Here is an 18,472-nt window from a genome sequence, read left to right as displayed (position 1 = left end):
AGCCGAGGGGCTTGGAGTTCAATACTCCCTCGATCTCCGTGAGGACTGTCATTAGGACTTCTTCCGCTACAGTCTGGGCCCCAAGCACGGCGTACAGGGCTGTCTTTATAGAACGTACTTCTCGTTCCCAGGTTCCACCGAAGTGGGGTGCGTTCGGGGGATTAAACTGGAAGTCAATCTGGGATGGAGCGAGGTGGGTCTTAAGTTCTGGGCCCATAGCTTGGAAGCTCTCTCTCAGCTCTCTTTCTCCGCCTTTGAAGTTTGTCCCGTGATCAGACAACAATGTAGACGGTTTTCCTTTCCGTGATGTGAATCTTCGGAAGGCCATAAGGAATGAGTCTGTGCTCATGATTGGAAGGGGTTCGATATGTATCGCTCTGGTGGTCATGCATTTGAATACAATACCCCACCGCTTCTCGGTTCCTCTTCCTTTCTTTATATACAACGGGCCAAAACAGTCCATGCCTGTGGAGTGGAATGGCTTGTCGCCAGGTCGGAGGCGACAGGGAGGTAGGTCAGCCATCCGGGGTATGCTGGGCTGCGCGCGCCACTTTCGGCAGTCTAGACAGGTTCGCTGGAAGCGTCGCACTGCTTCTCTTCCTTGAAGTATCCAATAGCGACGTCTGATCTCCGCGAAGACTCTCTCTGCTCCTGCGTGGTGTACATCCTCGTCGTATTTCTTTATGATCAGCTCTGTGACCTTGTGTCGGCTGTTCAAGACTATCGGGTACTTAACGTCATCCGGTAGGTCGGGGGCTCTCCGCAGACGACCACCCACTCTGATGAGATTATGGGCGTCGCTCTCGGGTGCCAGGTGGAGCAATCTGCTGTCTGATGGGACGGGCTTTCCTCCCTGTAGACAGTCTAGCTCATCGGGGAACGAGTCTCTCTGGGCTCGTTGTAGTAGAAGAAGTTCTGCTTCTTCGTAGTCAGCTGCTGAAATGTCAGTGGTGGGCTGAATCTCTGGGTGGTGCCACAGAAATGTCTTTAGTTGCGCACTCTGTAGGGTGAGGCAATCATCTATGTTGAGGTCTGTGGAGGCGACTGTGCTCAGTCCACAGAACATAGGTTTCTTGTTCTCAGCCTCCTCTTTACTCGCCTCCCGTGGGGTGGGCGTAGGCCACTCTCCTTCCGGGAGCTTGAGGAACTCTGGTCCGTCACTGTAGATGTTGTGACGGGTGAGGTCATCTAGGGACATTCCCCGGGTGATGACGTCAGCTGGGTTGTGTTTGGTGTCCACATACCGCCAGCTCGCTGCTTCTGTTAACTCTTGAATCTCTGTGACTCTGACTCCCACGAAGACCTTGTATCTGCATGAATCAGACTTGATCCATGTGAGTACTGTCGTGGAATCTGACCACAAGATTGTTCTGTGCACCGGAATGGTGAGTTCACGTTGGATTAACGTGGCTAGATGCGCTCCTGCTAGGGCTGCGCAGAGCTCTAGACGCGGGATAGATTGTTGCTTCCGTGGGGCTATTCTTGAGCGAGCCAGGATGAAGGCGGTGTGTATCTCTCCTCCCTTCTCTTGGGCACGCAAGTAGGCCACTGATCCATAGGCTACTTCGGAGGCGTCGCTGAAGACGTGTAGATCCATCTTGCATGTCTCTGGCCTCACTGTGGGTGGGAAGTAGCTGCGGCGTATATTGACGCCTGGGAGTGAGCGGAGTTCCGTCTCCCACTCTCTCCATGTGGAGGCAAGGGGTGCGGGTATTGGGTCGTCCCAGCCCTGGTCCTTGTCCCATAGTGCTCGTACAATCATCTTTGCCCTGGTGGTGTAAGGTAGAATACATCCCAACGGGTCATATTGTCTGGCGAGTGTTCTGTACACACTCCGTCTGGTGGTCGGTATCGCCGTCGACCTTCCCTGCTCCGTGGTCAGGGGTTTGTGTCTATAGTGGAGCGAGTCTGTTTTGAAGCGCCAGACTAGTCCTAGTGTCATTTCTTGGGCTTCTCCTGGGATTGTCGCCATCCAGGTCTCGCTGCTGGCAGCCTTGTCCGCGGGGGAGAGGCTGCGCAATACGTGCGGGTCGCTGCTGGCCCACTGCCTGAGATCAAAGCCGCCTTTGATCAGGGAGGCGCGTAGCTTGAGTAGGAGAGCCTCGGCTTCTTCTTGAGTCGAAACGCTTTGTAAACAGTTGTCCACGTAGAAACTGTTCTTCACACTGTGTCGGACCTCTTCATCTGCTGCTGGGTCCTCTGCGACGTGTTTCTGTAGTGCAAATGTAGCACAGCACGGGCTGCATGTGGTTCCGAAGGGGAGGACTTCCCACTGGTAGATGGCTGGGTGCTCATCTCCGGTCCTCTCTCTCCATAGGAACCGCAGCAGGGGCTTATCCTCCTCCACTAGTCTCACCTGCAGGAACATCCCTTTGATATCCCCGCTGATAGCCACCTTGTCCTGGCGGAAGCGTAGTAGCACGCCTAGTAGAGAGGCGCCGAGTGTGGGGCCGGGCAAGAGCTCTTTATTCAGATGTTGGGATCCGATCTGGTAGCTGCAGTTAAACACAATGCGATCCTTGCCGTTGTGGTGGACCTTGTGGTGCGGCACGTACCATGATTCGGTCGTCTGATCGGCCTCTTTAATGTCAATCTTCATTACGTGTCTCGCTGTGATTAGCTTCTCAATCTCAGCGCGGTAGACACTCTCTTGAGCGGGGTCTTTGGCTAGGCGCCGCTCTGTGTTCAATAGATACCGCTCCGTAGCTTCTTTCGTGGCGTGAAAGGTGGGCATTCCCTCTCGCCTCAGGAGTGGAGTTGCGTATCTCATCACTCCGCCGACTGTGACTCTCTTTGTCCCTTGCTCGAGGAGGTTTATGGCGTAAATGTCTTCTTTAGAACGAATGTCTTTCTTTTCGTTCTTAAAGGGCATTGTCTCTAGTGTCCATAGCCTCTCGACATGCTGCAGGAGAGTGGTGTCTTCTTCTGTCACTCTGGAGTGGAGGCAGCTAGTGGCTGCTGTTCGGTTGAGAGATTTAGCGAGGGGGCCTTGTAGTGTCCATCCTAGGCGGGTCTCGACTGCTGCAGGACAGCCTCTGGGTCCTGTATGGACCCGGTCTATCGGGACTATGAGGTCTGCATGGTCGGAGCCTATCAGCAGGGTCGGGGTGGCGCCGTCTATGAGCGGGATAGGTAGTTGACGCAGGTGCACATATTTATCCATCAGCTTGGCGATGGGGTAGGTGTACTGTGATAGTCCTATTTCTTGGCTGGTGAAAGCATTTGTAATCCTATACCGTCGCTCTGGCTGCCCGCTTGCTGCGATAGTGAAGGAGACATTCTCGCCTTTTATCGTCTTTAAATCTCTTCTTATTGTCCGAATCGTCATTTGGTTCTCGCTCCCCCGCAGTCCCAGCTGGGCCGCAGCGGACGCGAGCAGAAGGGTCTTCTCTGACCCGTCATCAAGGACGGCGTAAGTGTCCATGACTTTATCTTGGTAGCTCAATGTTACACGGACTACCTTTAAGAGCACTTGGGCGCCGCTGCTGCTGGCGGGGTCAATGTACATGACACTTGCCTTGGTGCTGCTCGATGGTGCAGGTGCAGGCTTTCTTCTGTTACTGTCGTGTAGGAGAAGACTGCACCTCTTCTTTAGGCGGCACTCGGCTGCCATGTGACTGCGCGCACATCGGTAACAGCGCCTGTTGGACTTTATCCATTGACTCACTTCTTCTGCATTCATCTTTGTGAACAGGTCACATTGTGACAGCCAGTGTTCCTTCTCGCAGTACGGGCACACCATCTTCCACTTCTCTTTTCTCGAGGGGGTACTGTGGTTCTTACTGCTCGGTACTGATTCTGATTGGTGCATGACAGTCACCGATCTTCTTCCATCGTTTATTCTCCTGGGTCCCTCTCTGGAGCTTGGTGTGCTCCGCACGAACGTATCCAGTCGTAAGCTGCTGACTTCTCTCGCCAGGAAGTCGGCTAGATCGAGGAGGGATGGTTCGGGACCGTTAGGATCACGGTGGTCTCTCTGCCGCCTAAAGCGCTCTTGTCTGGCGGGTGGCAGCTTCTCTAAAATCCTCTCGACGTTAGAGTTGGCGTATAGCTCGTGCATACCCTTTCCTCGTTGCGCTCCCAGCATCCCTACCAGGGACTGCACTTTTATAGACAGGTCGTCTAATGAGCGATTGTCTGTTGCTGGGGGTAGGCGGTCAATATGCCTTATCTCTTGGATTACGTAATCCCATATACGTCCATATCTCTGGTCCAGCGCTGCTAGAGCCGCGGTGTATGGGGTCGTAGAGGTGGCATAGGCTAGCGCTATATTGTGCGCTCGGGGTACTTTCAGGTGCTTCAGTAATATTGCATACTTGTGACGTTCATCAACGACATCCACCATCATTGTCTCTAAGCACATTCGGAGCTCCGTGTACTGTGCCCGATTCTCATGGGTGAAGTCTGGGATGGTCGGTGTGGCAATGTATGACGCCGTGGATGGCTGATACATCGGCGAGCGTTGGGGGAGAGGCCTCCTAGGCGAGTCTCCTCTTGCGCCTCTCTGTGGGCTGGTACCGGCAGGGTACCATGGCCCGCTGGTCCAGGTGCTATTCCTCGGGGCTGGTTGTGCGTCGTGCTCACCCGTGAATAGAGTCGGGGGTCTGTAGCGCAGCGCCGCGGGGTATAGCCTGGGCTGTACTGGACCTCCTGGTCCGGTGGAGTACTGTGCTGTCGTCGGGCTTGGTTCTCCTCCTCTCCCTCTTCTTCAGGTCCTCTAGATCCTGTAGTCGTTTATTTAGCTTCTCCGCAGTGTATGCTGCTCCTTCCTTGTAGCTGGGTCTCGCTTGGACCGGTCGGGGAAGGGGGTCTGCGGGGGTATAGGCTTGGTCTGTTGGTCAAGTTCAGGGTCGCTTGCTCGGTTAGGAGACGCTGCCCTTGACTGTTGTCTCGACGAGTTCCTTGAACCCCTGGCGGAGGGAGAGGGTGTTGCCTTGAGGATCAGCTGCTCCATTAGCTGCGCTTGTAGTCTGTCGCGCTCGGCTTCGCGCTTGATGAAAGCGATGTCGCGCTCTGCTTCTCTTTGGGCACCGGCAGCGGCACGCTGGGTGTCTGCTCGGTCTCTTGCCATATTCTCTTCCGTCTGAAGGCGTCTCATCTCCAGGCGTATGCGCTCTTCTTCGCTCCGTTGCTGTGTCTGGAGTCGATCGCGTTCACCCTGAAGTCGATCGCGTTCACCCTGGAGTCGATCGCGTTCGGTAGAGGCTGTCAGGCTGACGAGGAACGCCTGTGATAGCATCCTCTCCGCTTCGCTGGGAGAAGACTGTTGTAGAGGTGAGCCGCTCCTGGCTGTACTCGTCGGGGAGTCCTGGAGCTCTATTTCCTCGGCGCTCTCCTCATCTTGTTCCGTGCAGAGTTCTCTCTCTGTAGGGTTGTCTTCCTCCCGGGGCTGGTCGGGGACTACTTCTTCGGTATTGGCGGGGGGTAAAGGCATGTCAGCTCCCTCCTGGTCCCCACCGTGAGCTTGGTCAGTTACATTAGAACCCACTAGGGCCTCTGTGGTCGGGGTAACCTGGTCGTTAAGGTCAGACATAATTTTACTTTCTACTTTTACCGCGTTTACCGTTTGTAGAAGGCTAGGTAGTTGACTGACAGCGTAATCCTCTAAGTACGGAGGTGGCTGTCGTCTGCGCCGCGGGCGTTCTACGTTAGGAGGACCGTTTCGTGGAGTGTTCATCATAGGCCATTTCAATATTAATAACACTATATTAATATTACACTAGTTACCCTCCGGCTCGAAGGACCAATTGTAACTGAGGGGTACAATTCCCTGACTGTATTGATAAGTATGGTATCATTAAACCACTACCGCTTTATGTACTTTAACTACTGGCCACACAGTACATGATATAGATATGATGAACACTTTCCCACCATGAAACCAAGTCCACACAAATGTATAAGTCGAATATTTAATATATAGCAAAGGGTATATACAACGTTCACTTAATGACATTTATGATTTGAATGCACTTGTAAGGCAAATGAGTATTCGTAGGCAAATCAACATTGAATGTCCAATCTCTGGTTACGTAGGAAGCAAGTATACAACCTGGTTCTTTAGGGAACTATAGCGATGGTACTTAATGATTATAGCTGGATATACTAAAGGGGGTCCCGCTGGTTGTAAGTCAGTAGGGGGGGGGGGGGTTAGGAGAGCCGCTGGCGATATCCCATCTGGCCAACGATTTCTTGGGAGAATTCAGAGTGCTGAACACGGTGCCCACAGAACCTTGGTCCACAGATGAATACCGTTGGGCCCTCTTGTAGACGGTAGCTGCCGGTCCACAACGAAGAGACGTGAGGCGACCTCACTCGGGTTAGAGCGCCGTCTCACCTGGACTCCTCTCGGGGGTAGTTCCAACACTTACCAGTGTTGGCTGTTATCCATGGCATAATCAAAGCACCCAAAGCAAGTAGATAATCCAAGCCGTGTAGGGCTCGCCGTCGTCCGGGTAAGGTAATCCAATGTGCAGGTCCACTCGTCCTAGCCCAGAACTCCTCGGATGAAAGCACCACACGTGGTCTGCCCAGCCTGGTTAAGACTCTAGATAACGCGAGGAAACGATGGGGGTACTGCTCACTTTATAACTCTAACCGAACGATGCACCATACATAATAGACTATTATTAACTTAATAGAAATACGTCCCACTCGACGGTATAGTGCCAAACTATGACAATTCAACTATTAATCCACACGATGTCTCAATGCCATTCTGAGGCCAAGTTGACCATACTGCACCACACGTGTATCGTGGGTGAGGCTTAACGTCTTGCCACTAGGTTGGAGGGTAAAGAACTAGGCTAAGGGACTAAAAGGAAAGTTCTACTTTACTTGCGCCATATATATATGCGCTGTGAACAAATAGTACCATTCGTATTTCGCCAGACGTATTCCTACGCGGAACCGGGCTAGTAACGACATGTTCGTCGGCACGATTGAACTTGAACCAAGGGGCTTGGCTGCTGGCGCCAAGTTCTTGTCCAATGAGAGAATGAAACTATTATGGGCTGTTAGTAGACTAAAGGGATATTCAGTGTATATGTACAAGGAATATACAAGGGATATCAAACGATATACAAATACTATTAAATATATATCCATAAATAAATATATATATTCGGTTTAATCTGATCCTTCACAACACTTACATATTTTTTTTGTAATACTCAGCGCATCGCGATATATTTAGTATCGCGATACTATCGTATCGTGACGCAAGTATCGCGATAGTATCGTATTGTGAGGTCTCTGGCGATTCCCACCCCTAATATCGTATCGTGACGCAAGTGTCGCGATAGTATCGTATTGTGAGGTCTCTGGCGATTCCCACCCCTAAGAGGTAGGGTTAGGACAGGCTGAAAGGAGAGAGGTAGGGTTAGGACAGGCTGAAAGGAGAGAGGTAGGGTTAGGACAGGCTGAAAGGAGAGGTAGGGTTAGGACAGGCTGAAAGGAGAGAGGTAGGGTTAGGACTAGGGATGGGTACCATTCCCATTTGAACCGATACGGTACCGGTACCTGTGAATCGATACCGGTACCCAACGGTACCCTTTTTCGGTACTTTAGTCTCTAAAAATGTAATCTACCTACCTTAGTCAAAAAAAAAAAATCCAAACTTCAAATAACAACACTTTCGACCGTATTCGGCTTGCCATTGCCCCGACTGCTTTGTTGTTGAATCAAGTCAAATCCAGTATTGTAGAGGAGCCAAAGCTATATATTTAGGTTATTGTATTATATGAATGTTTATGTTTTTTTTTATAACCTTACATTGAAACGGCATTAGGAATATTGATTGGATTTAGATAGTCATTGAACCGTATTATTTGTCATAATAGAACATTCTAGAACATTCGTGATGTCACAGTATGATGTCATAGTCAAACATTCTAAACATTTGTGATGTCACAGTATGATGTCATAATGGAACATTCTAGAGCATTCGTGATGTCACAGTATGATGTCATAATCAAATATTCTCAACATTCTCTCTGAAGAGCTCATTGTGCATCTTGAAACAGTGCTGAGCAGTACTGAACAGATATACTAAACAACATATTGAAGCCTGCATTTCTAGACCAGGGTGCCTTGCCTACCGTTTTGCTGTGGAAAGAGCCGGCAAGTTGATTTATGGCTTTCAGGTGAGGAGGAATTTTCATGTGTTGAGTCGGCTGTGATTTTGGAGACTGGGAAAATACAGTTTTCTTACCTTGTAGTGACGTGAATATTTAGGAAAATAGCTTTAGGATCACTTCTGTAAAGAAAGACTTCGCTGTGGAAGAGAAATAAACCATTTGGATATCTTTGTAAGGCTGTGGACCTTATTTTTCTTTATCAACGAACGTACTACTCACGAGTACCAGTAGAGTGGAACGTCGGCCCTGATACGTATATTGTGCGTGTGAACGTTGACATGAAAAGAAAAAAGGCTAAGGCTTTTTTTTTTTTTGCTGTATCTCACGTGAATCGATACTCTGTAGTACCGACATGTTTCGGTAAGTACCGGTACCTTTAAAAGTACCGAATTCGGTACCCATCCCTAGTTAGGACAGGCTGAAAGGAGAGAGGTAGGGTTAGGACAGGCTGACAGGAGAGAGGTATGGTTAGGACAGGCTGTGTTTTCAGGACAGACTCTTTGATTATTTGTTTTCAGGACAGGCTCTGACGCTCTATGTTTTCAGGACAGGCTCTATGTTTTCAGGACAGGCTCTGACGCTCTATGTTTTCAGGACAGGCTCTATGTTTTCAGGACAGGCTCTGTGTTTTCAGGACAGGCTCTATGTTTTCAGGACAGGCTCTATGTTTTCAGGACAGGCTCTGTGTTTTCAGGACAGGCTCTATGTTTTCAGGACAGGCTCTGTGTTTTCAGGACAGGTTCTATGTTTTCATGACAGGCTCTGTGTTTTCAGGACAGGCTCTATGTTTTCAGGACAGGCTCTGCTCTTATGTTTTCAGGACCGGCTCTGTGGGGTTATGTTATTTCAGGATGCTTGATTGCATATCAACTTTCTAAACGTCCATTATGAGCTCTCATTATGAGCTAGTTAGGTTGCAATACAATTTCCAAGTTATTCATCAAGGATTGCATCAGATTAATTTATAAATTTTGGGTTTGGGTAAGCCAACCTCTTGAAATATATCTATCTGAAGATCACACTAATATGCTCCTGATGGATCTAAGAATCGTTTTGTCCTACCAGGTCTCGGACACTAATGGGGCTGACCCCCATTAGTCGAATAGTCGACTAATCGATCGAAAGGAGCCGTAAGCGACTGCCGTCTGCCAACCTCTTAGTCGAATGCAAAAATAAATAAATAGTAATAAATAAATATTATTATAATAAAAAAAAAATATTTATTTATTTTTTATCATTCATTTATCATTCAAAGCAAAGAGGCCTAGAAGCGTGGTTAATGCTAATGGGGCGCATACCAGAGGCTAACTGCCTAAAACAGGCACAGAGGCACTGAAAGAGGATTTCACCCATCTAATGAACACACTAGACTAGACAAATATCAAGATGTATCCATCAGTGGACCAATTGCATGCTTTCGCAGAGAACAAGAAGCCTTCCGTCGACTCCTTCAGACATTAAGCACTTCAGACATTAACACTTTGAATGCCCATCACGAGATAACTCGTGTTATCAGCCCGCCCCCTGAATGCCCATCACGAGAATTCTCGTTTTATTTTTTTTATTAGCGATCTGAATTCATATATCAACCGAGTCTACCGTTGGTAAACCTCAGATGTGCTCAGATGTGAAAAAGGCGCCCCCTATCGTCTCCCAGATGGTAATGCACCATTTTGGATTGGACTCAATGAAAATGTATGAGAAAAAAAAACTCTGGAATCTTCATTCATTCATTGTGGACCCTCAGAACAGCGTGTAATATGTCTTTACAGTACGTAGCATTGGATCAATAAAAGGATCGATTTTTGGAATGGCGATCATGAATTGGAATAATCTTTTTGGATACCATCTGATCTCGGGTAAGGAATCTATTTTACCAGTCTTAGGATAATCAGACCTGTTTTCACAGAGATATAAGCTTTTCCCCTATGTGTGATATGGCTGTTTGACTGTGCGAGCGATCAGGAACTAAGAGAATCGATTTTCAGCTTGCGGCACCAGCGTGCATACGACGTACACATATACTATCGATAATCTAGCGTTTATTTGAAAACTATTCATAAATAGGCCGAAAAATGACAACGTTCTAGAATATTACAGTACAGGGCGTTTATCACAATCTTTTTTTCCCGCTTGAAAACGAGGGCTTTTCAAAATGCTATAAAACGGAAATGAACCGATAAAAAAACAATCCGCTTCGACAATGTTGACTGGAAAATGAGTCATTGATAAGCGACGGGCAGATTAGACACATAGCCATAATTTAAAACATAGATTAGGCGATATTAACGTTAACATTGAAGTGGATGATGTTCAAGCACTAAATGTGCGCCCCCTGCTGGGCACTGAAAGTGTTGAGCACTAAATTGGGAATTATATATATTTTGTTCATTTTTTTCTTTTTTTCATAGTCGACTATCGGCTAATTTCGGCGACTACAAGTCGACTATACAAATCCTTAGTCAGGGACAGCCCGATCTAATGATGTTTTGTCCTCCCAGGTCTCAGGCTCTGAAGACCAAAGAGCGCATGGCCCAGGTGGGCACGGCGGCGGGCAGTCAGATGGGTTTTGGACGAGGTTCCTCCCAGCCCAACCTCTCCACCTCATACAGCGAAGAGTACGGCAAGTCGGAGGGCTCACCTGCCTCCTACCATGGCTGTAAGTATCATCAGGCTATATAGGACCATTATGTTCAAACAAACACAGGCAAAAAAATGATGCTTTCCCAGTTACATGTGTTTTACACACACACACACACGCACGCACGCACACACACACACTAGCGTTGCACGGTATACCGGTATTAGTATAGTACCGCGGTACTAGAGTGTTCGAAATGATACTATACTGCGTTTGGAAAAAAACTATTTTTTTAATTTATTTATTCATTTATGCATGCGAATGCCTTCCTATTCGAGCACAGCGCTGCTGTCAGTGGTGACGTTGCGCTAGTTTAACGGATGCAACCTTCTGGAATGAAGAACAACAAACTAGTCACGAGAGCTAGCATAGCTCGTCCAACGAATGTTGGCATCAATGGCATGACTACAGTACTGGTAGGAGCTACTGTAGCACGTAACGTTAGTTATCACAACCATCGGCAATCGCAGTGAGGATCTTTATTGATTAACGTTAGCTAGCTAGCTTTAACTAGAATTATAGTTAGCTAGCTATATAAGCTAACGTTAGCTGAGTTTATTCTATGCTAAATGTGCTAGCTAGCTAACGTTAATCAATAAAGATCCTCACTGCGATTAGTTAGTTATCATAACCATCGGCACTCCCCTCTCTTTGTCCCAGACGCACGCACGCACGCACCCACTCCCCTCTCTCTGTCCCAGTTAGTGTAACTTTGGCCCACATCCTGAAGCCCCTGCTGCTGCCTCTGGCTTCCAGGCCTGCAGTAGGGCTGCATTCCTCAGCTTCCACACACACACACACACACACACACACACACTTACACACATGCACGAGCGCACACACACACACATGCACACACGTGCACACACACACACACACACACACAACAGAAGAATCTGCTCCTCTTCCCTTGAGACATACATATTCATCCCTCCTGCTAGATGAGGAAAAGAGAAAATGGGGTAGAGACTAGAGAGAGATATGGAAGAAGATGGAGAGAGGAGAAACACAAAGAAAGAGGGATTGAGAGACTTTCACATTGATCCGTAAAGCAGGAATAGAATTGCGTTGCTTCTGTATCAAGGCCACCGTCTTTTAATTTAGCAAGAGTACTGCTTCTGAATTCTGGAGCCCAAGAGCTGAGCAGTGAGAGAACTAGGGAGAGCACGTTTGACAGGAAAAACAACATAACGGTTGCTATGTGTTGATCTATGAAAATCATATTGAGATAAATGTAACAAATTAGTGTTTTATTACTAATTATTATTGTTGTAAACTAGTCACAGTAGAACAATAATATACTTTCCCCGTGTTTTACCTACTCGTACCACTGCGCAGGAATGAGGCATTTCCTTTAGAAAATGGTTACCGATTGTTACAGGCAGCCATGTTGGAAGAAAGAGAACTACAAAAACATTTGTGCCTCACGGCTGAAAGCGGATAGATGAATTGGACCTTATGGTATTCTTGTTTTTTCTTGACTTACTGTGTTACTATGTATTTTTTTTCTTTTTTTTTTTACTTGTTTAAAGCCCAACCTCCAGGTTAAACCCTACTGATCAATTATGGGTAGTTTACATCATTTGGTATATAATTTCATTATTTATTTTTTTCCATTTGACACCGGAAATGCCACTCTGAAAGAGTTAAAAAGGTCCACGCACGAATAACATGCACGCGCGAATCAAAAAAGCTTATCAAACGCCGACGTCACTACAGGTGCATATTAATGAGCCGAATCTAAAAGCTTATCAGACGCTAGCACGGCCGTGACGTCACTTCAGGAAACGTATGCCTTGCCCGTCCGGGTCATAGTACTACTCGATATATGGCGCTGGCTAACGTTAGCATTATGTCTACTGTCGTGAACCATTTGAGATCGGGGCATGTAGAGGAGTTTGAGTCCTCTTCTCAGACCTGTGTGGTGGTTCTCTCCTCTTTGTGTGCCCCCGTCCTCGCGGGTGTCCTGCCGGGGAGCTTGTGGACGCGACGGCGGCGGCGGCCGTAGGGTGTTTGAGCCTGTAGCGTTAGTTAGCTCATAGCTATCATGTACCACTAGCCTTTGCGGGCTCGAGCACCCTGCGGCTGCCGCCGTTGTCGCGTCCGTGGGCTCCCCGGCGGGGTACCCGTGGGGACGGGGGTGTACAGAGAGGAGAGAACCATTTTGGGTCGGCCGTTCATGCCGGCCAGCGAGCCGGATGTCGGGATATGTTGTTAGCACAATAGCTACCAAGCTAAGCTATGTTAGCTACTAACGTTATAAACACAATATGTACAACGACACAATGATTTACATTATTACAAATATGGTAACGTGGTTGTGGCTTTTACAAATAGTGGTTAGCTTTAGAGATGGATGGCTATAATCACGGAGCAATAGTGTTAGGTGAAACGGATACATTTTCATTCGGCTAGTAGTAGCAAGCATATATCTATGGTAGCAAGGCTCTCTGCCTGCAGTGCCTGCCACTAGCTGTGTGTGACTCTCAGCGCCCCCTGGTGAGCCCCCTGGTGCCCTGCACCTGTTGTGACGAGATCATTTCGATTACACACGCACGTTATGAACCATTGATTAAAATATCCACGTGCGTGGTGATTGTGTTGGGCAGACAAAATGTTTGATAAAAACGCTAAAACTGGGTCAATTTCAATACTTTTTTTTTCCTTCTTCATGAAAGTCACTGTTGGCCTAGTCCACATTGTTTATTGAACAAAAATACAACGTGAAGGTTGGCCTTTAAAGAAGACGTGTCTCTGTTAAGCACTTTGAGCTGCACTCCGTGTATGAAAGGTGCTATATAAATGAAGATTATTATTATTATTATTATTATTATTATTATTATTATTATTATTATTATTATTATTATTATTATTATTATTATTATTATTATTATTATTATTATTATTATTAATTGGTGATTAACACTTTGATCGCCATGGGTTAAATTCATAATTTACCATCCCTAGCCAGCTCTATTTGTCTATGGAGAAGTTCCCCTTCTTTGCAGGGCTATAACTTTTTAAATTCTATTGCTAAATTGCCATTATTATGGCCCATTCAATGTCCTATATCCATTGTTCAGGGTGTAGCAACGATATACTTTTTCATTCACATATTCATACTAAAATATGGTCTAAGTATAAGTATGTTTTTATCGTTTTCTGCAGCTTTCTCCAGAACTTGATTTATAGCTCCAAATGCATTATATTGATGATTAAATACAGTTTGATAGCAATCGGCGCGAGATAAAAGATTTCAACTGGACGTGGTTCTAGAAGTTACTACGTATCATCTGATATTGACCGGATGGGCGAGGGGGCGTTTATAATTCCGTCTGCAACGTTATACCATTCTTCTAGTGTGGGTCATATGGTCATCAGAGCAGTTTATATGGAATACGTTAGAAAATAACGCTGGATCTTACCGTATGTTCCTCGCGCCGTTGGACGATCAGCGTGGAGTAGACAGTTTTCGATTATGGGATGTTGATCCTGATGAACCATTTCCAGGTTGTATAATACTATATACGTCCAAATAACGTTGTTTATTGAGTTAGGGCGAGCGATTGATCATCCAGTGTGTTGAGATGGAGTCCGGCTACCGATCGCGAGTGCCCGGACGACATATGGATGAGCACTTCCTGTTTGGCGTGCCCCTCCCTCTTGGCCGATCTGCCGATCGGCCACCAGATGGCGCTCTTGAACCGTTAGACAGTTGAGTGGAGCTCACCAGTACATCTCATGTCTCCGGAGGAGAAATATGATTTCGATCACAGATTTTTGAATTATTGATATCAAAGACGAGTTACGGCGTCTTCGGCAGAATGAGCATGGCTAGGAATGACGTCTAAACACGTCATCGGCGATTAAAGTGTTAAGAAAGGGAGTAGATCTATGCTCTCTTCAAGCTGTTGGTCTTAAAAAGTCTTAGGTTTAACTAAGTATTCATACAAATCTCTTTTGTATCACATACAAATAGAGTTGTTCCGATACCGATACCAGTATCGGAAATGCCTCCGATACAGCCTAAAATGCTGGTATCGGTATCGGCGACTACACGTAAATTCTATGCTCCGATACCATATGACGTCATTTATCAACAACACATGCGGTATCCTCCTGCTGAGAGTGAGCATTATAAAACAAACACGTTTTTAATCGACCGTGAATTAAAGTGTCAATGCTGTTTGTCATTTTAACAGCAGATACTTTCTTAAATGCCATCGTCCCGACAGAGCCGCGTTGACAGGGAGCTCTGATGTATTCGCTTGCTGGTGTTATTAGCTGAAGAGCTACCTGAAAAGCTAGTTTTAGCTTAATGTTACCTTGGCTAAAGTTGGAGCTATTCATAATCCAGCAATAATGGCTGCAGACCTGCATGCAAAGTACAGCAAGTTGGCAAAGGAGTATTCCAAGGTAAATCACTTTTTCACCAGTAACGTTATAGCTCACGTTAACTGGCTTAACCTAAGTGCCGTCACCTCTCCCACACATGCACGCAATTAATGACATAATGCGACAGACAGCCATACCGGTGACAATGTTTAGCTTTTAGTGCCAAATGATAAGAGTCTGAGGCGGAGTCTCAAAAGAGAATGTTGAATATTTATTTTGCATCGAAAATCACAACATAAACGTTACTACTAGCCAGAGCCTCTTCTACTAGCTAACTGAACCGGAGCAGACTGGGTAGCAAGTGCAACAACGTATAACGTCCGTGCGGTACCAATGTTCCGTGGGTGAACTCATTGAGCATAGTTGTCAATTAATGATACTAATACTAATCTATACAATCACCTGTTGTTGAATAAATACCATTACTTTCTAGTTATTACTAAAAAACAGTATATATAAAACAGTATCTGTAAAAAAAACATTGTTTTATATAATATAATATATATATATATTTTTTTAAATGTATGCACTGGTATTGGATCGGTATCGGCCGATACCCAACGCTTAGGTATCGGAATCGGATCTGGAAGGAAAAAATGGTATTGGAACATCTCTACATACAAATAGTATATTGCACGGAGAAATGGGACACAGCCAGAGACGGTTAGGAAAGAGAGGGAAAGGACGAGAGAGAGAGAAAACCCTGCCCTCCTTTCCTGTCTTCACACTGATCTCTGACCCGCAACCTTTAGGACACAGCAGGGAGAGTGTGTGTGTGTGTGTGTACAGGGCCTGTGTTTTATCAGTCGCATACATGCAAGTGTTTTTACAGTGTGTGTGTCCTGTGCATCTAGAGTGTGTGTGTGTGTTCTCTTCTCTTTTGCACATTTGTACACCAACATGTTTGTCTTCAATCCATGTGTGTTCTTCTGCATATGTATTGTGTGTGTGTGTGTCCTATATTGTGTGTGTGTTTCTGAGGCGGAAGTAGTAGCAGCTGAATCATCAGTTGTGGGAAGGGAAGTAGAGGCTGGCCAATGGGAGCGAGGCTGGGCCGCGGCTGGCCAATGGGAGCGAGGCTGGGCCGCGGCTGAGGGTGTTGCCGGGGGGATTCTTGGGATTCCAGCTGAAGTTTTCCGGGTTATTGTTGTTCAGTCTGACTTCTTCTGGGTGTGAATGAACGGCCAGCCGATTGTGACTGCTGCTATTCAGTGTGTGTGTGTGTGTGTGTGGTGTGTGTGTGTGTTTGTAACCCACACACTCCAGTCTTAGGCTATAGTTTCCCTGAGGTTAACCAGACAGTACCAAATGCGGGTTTCCCCTCTAGTCTGAAGTAGTCATGTGTTATTCTTCTGTGTCATGTAATGTGTCTGTCTGACCTCCTGTACGCGCTGCTGGCCCAGGCTCATGTGAAAAATACACATTTTAATGAGACTACATTGGTTATGAAATGCATGAAAATGAATTGCATAACGGCAAGTCTTAAAACTGATTCCATCCACAGCCCGCCCCTAAGCTTGACCACTTCCAGAGAGGAACAGTGGCAACATTAGGCCTCGTCATAGATGGACGGTAAGCAGATATGAAGATGGATGGATAGACAGACGAGACAGACAGACGGACATGGATAGATGGGAATCTTCACATGCTCACTTTGCAATTCCCCACGCTCGCCCCATTCCAAACAGCCACTTTATTCCCCCACATATAGAGACGGGGACTGTGGTGGTAGTTAGTGGTTGACACCCTGGGGGTAGTTATCTTATGGAGTGCATATTTAGAGGAAGCTAAATCTACTAGAGATGACATCGGTGGCAGCGTTTAACCCATTTCACTCCACTGAAGCCAAGGCCTCGGGCCAGATTTGGGGGCTGGAATTCCACACCGGCACAGAAAGTAACCCGGTTTTGGTTGAGTGGTTGTCTGTGGTTCCTGCAGCGCAGGCCTGTTTATTGTGTCTTTAAGTAGCCAATCGTCGTCCATATATGGCAGATTCCCACGGCACTGAGGCACGGAGCCCGGTCCATATTAGTCAGCTTTGTGTGTCGCGTACATGACTCGTGTTTGTGTTCTAGTAGCAACTAGCTATAGTGTGAAATGTTGTAGGCCGTGTGTAAACTGTGTGTATTATAGTGTTGTCACGATACTGGAATTTCGACTTCGATACGATACCTTGAAAAGTATCGATACTTCGATATATATATATAATAATATAATAATATATATATATATATATATATATATATATATATATATATATATATATATATATATATATATATATTTTTTTTTTTTAAACAAATTTAGCTTTTGTTGCTGGTTGATTCTCCTCAGCTTCTCTCTGGTACTATAAGAGAAGATAAATATAACACTTTTAAAATCCTTTGTTTATCTTTAGATCACACATTTAAAAATAACTGTTCATCTCACTTCAATCATTTTTATTGCAGATGCAGAACATGGTATTTTCTCAAGCAGACAGATGTAAACACTGTAATCTGTGTTGCATGTACCTGACAAACTGAACCGTTTGTATTACAGTTAGTAACCGTTTAGATTTTTATTTAAAGATAACAAGAGAGAGAGAGAGAGAGAGAGAGATCAGCTATGCTCGGAGCATTTAGTAACGTTACATTTTCAACAAGATTGCTGCTATTTAAACACTTCATGGAAACGGGGTAACGTTAACCTTATGTCGACTGTAGTATTGTATGACCTCGACATAGCGTTTAAACGTTAACGTTACTCCGTTTCCATGCAGTAATTATAAAGGTGGCCAGCTAAGCTAACGGAGCTAACGGAGGAACGATTAGCAGTAGCTAACGTTAGCTAATAGCTGTAACGTTACTAACAACGAATCAGCTGTTGATATTATGCGCCATCAGTAGACAACGTATCATGCATTAAACTAGAGTTAATGGTTTAATGCTTCAGTCACAGTGACGTTGAAAGAGCAGCTGTCACAAACCTCTTTCATTTCTTTATGGAGATCCACGTTGGCACTGCTCTGTAACACCGCTTGCAAATGGGCATCGTGGCATCTTTAGCTTGTCCTTCGTTGTTTACTTCAAACCCGAAGTACCTCCAAACAGCACTTCTGCTGTTTTCTTTATCCACAAGCACAAGTTGCGGAGGCTCTGCATTTGCCATCTTCAGCTAAAATGTTTGTTTACAAACTGAAGACGGCTCTGTGAGGGGGAGGGCTGGAGGAGGCAGAGGGGCAAGCGTGCTCTGAACAGCGTGTCAACAACTTGCGGTAGAACACTCGCCAGCTGGTACCGATACTGCAGAAAGTATC

General features: G+C 46.2%; 1 protein-coding gene across 4 annotated transcripts in view; it reads left to right on the top strand.

The window, feature by feature from the left end:
• epn2 (epsin 2) overlaps positions 1–18,472 on the top strand; it is a 124,243-nt gene that overhangs the window by 65,505 nt on the left and 40,266 nt on the right. For all 4 annotated transcript variants that reach the window (XM_084328759.1, XM_084328761.1, XM_084328760.1 and 1 more), the window contains exon 3: positions 10,640–10,797. In XM_084328759.1, the coding sequence (XP_084184885.1) occupies positions 10,640–10,797 (158 nt within the window). The remainder of the gene's footprint in view (positions 1–10,639; positions 10,798–18,472) is intronic.

Source organism: Notolepis coatsorum (genome assembly GCF_963971535.1).
Source record: "Notolepis coatsorum genome assembly, chromosome: 14".
NCBI classification, from domain to species: domain Eukaryota; kingdom Metazoa; phylum Chordata; class Actinopteri; order Aulopiformes; family Paralepididae; genus Notolepis; species Notolepis coatsorum.
The sequence above is the reverse complement of the archived record's forward strand: the minus strand, read 5'-3'. Positions and strand labels throughout refer to the sequence as shown.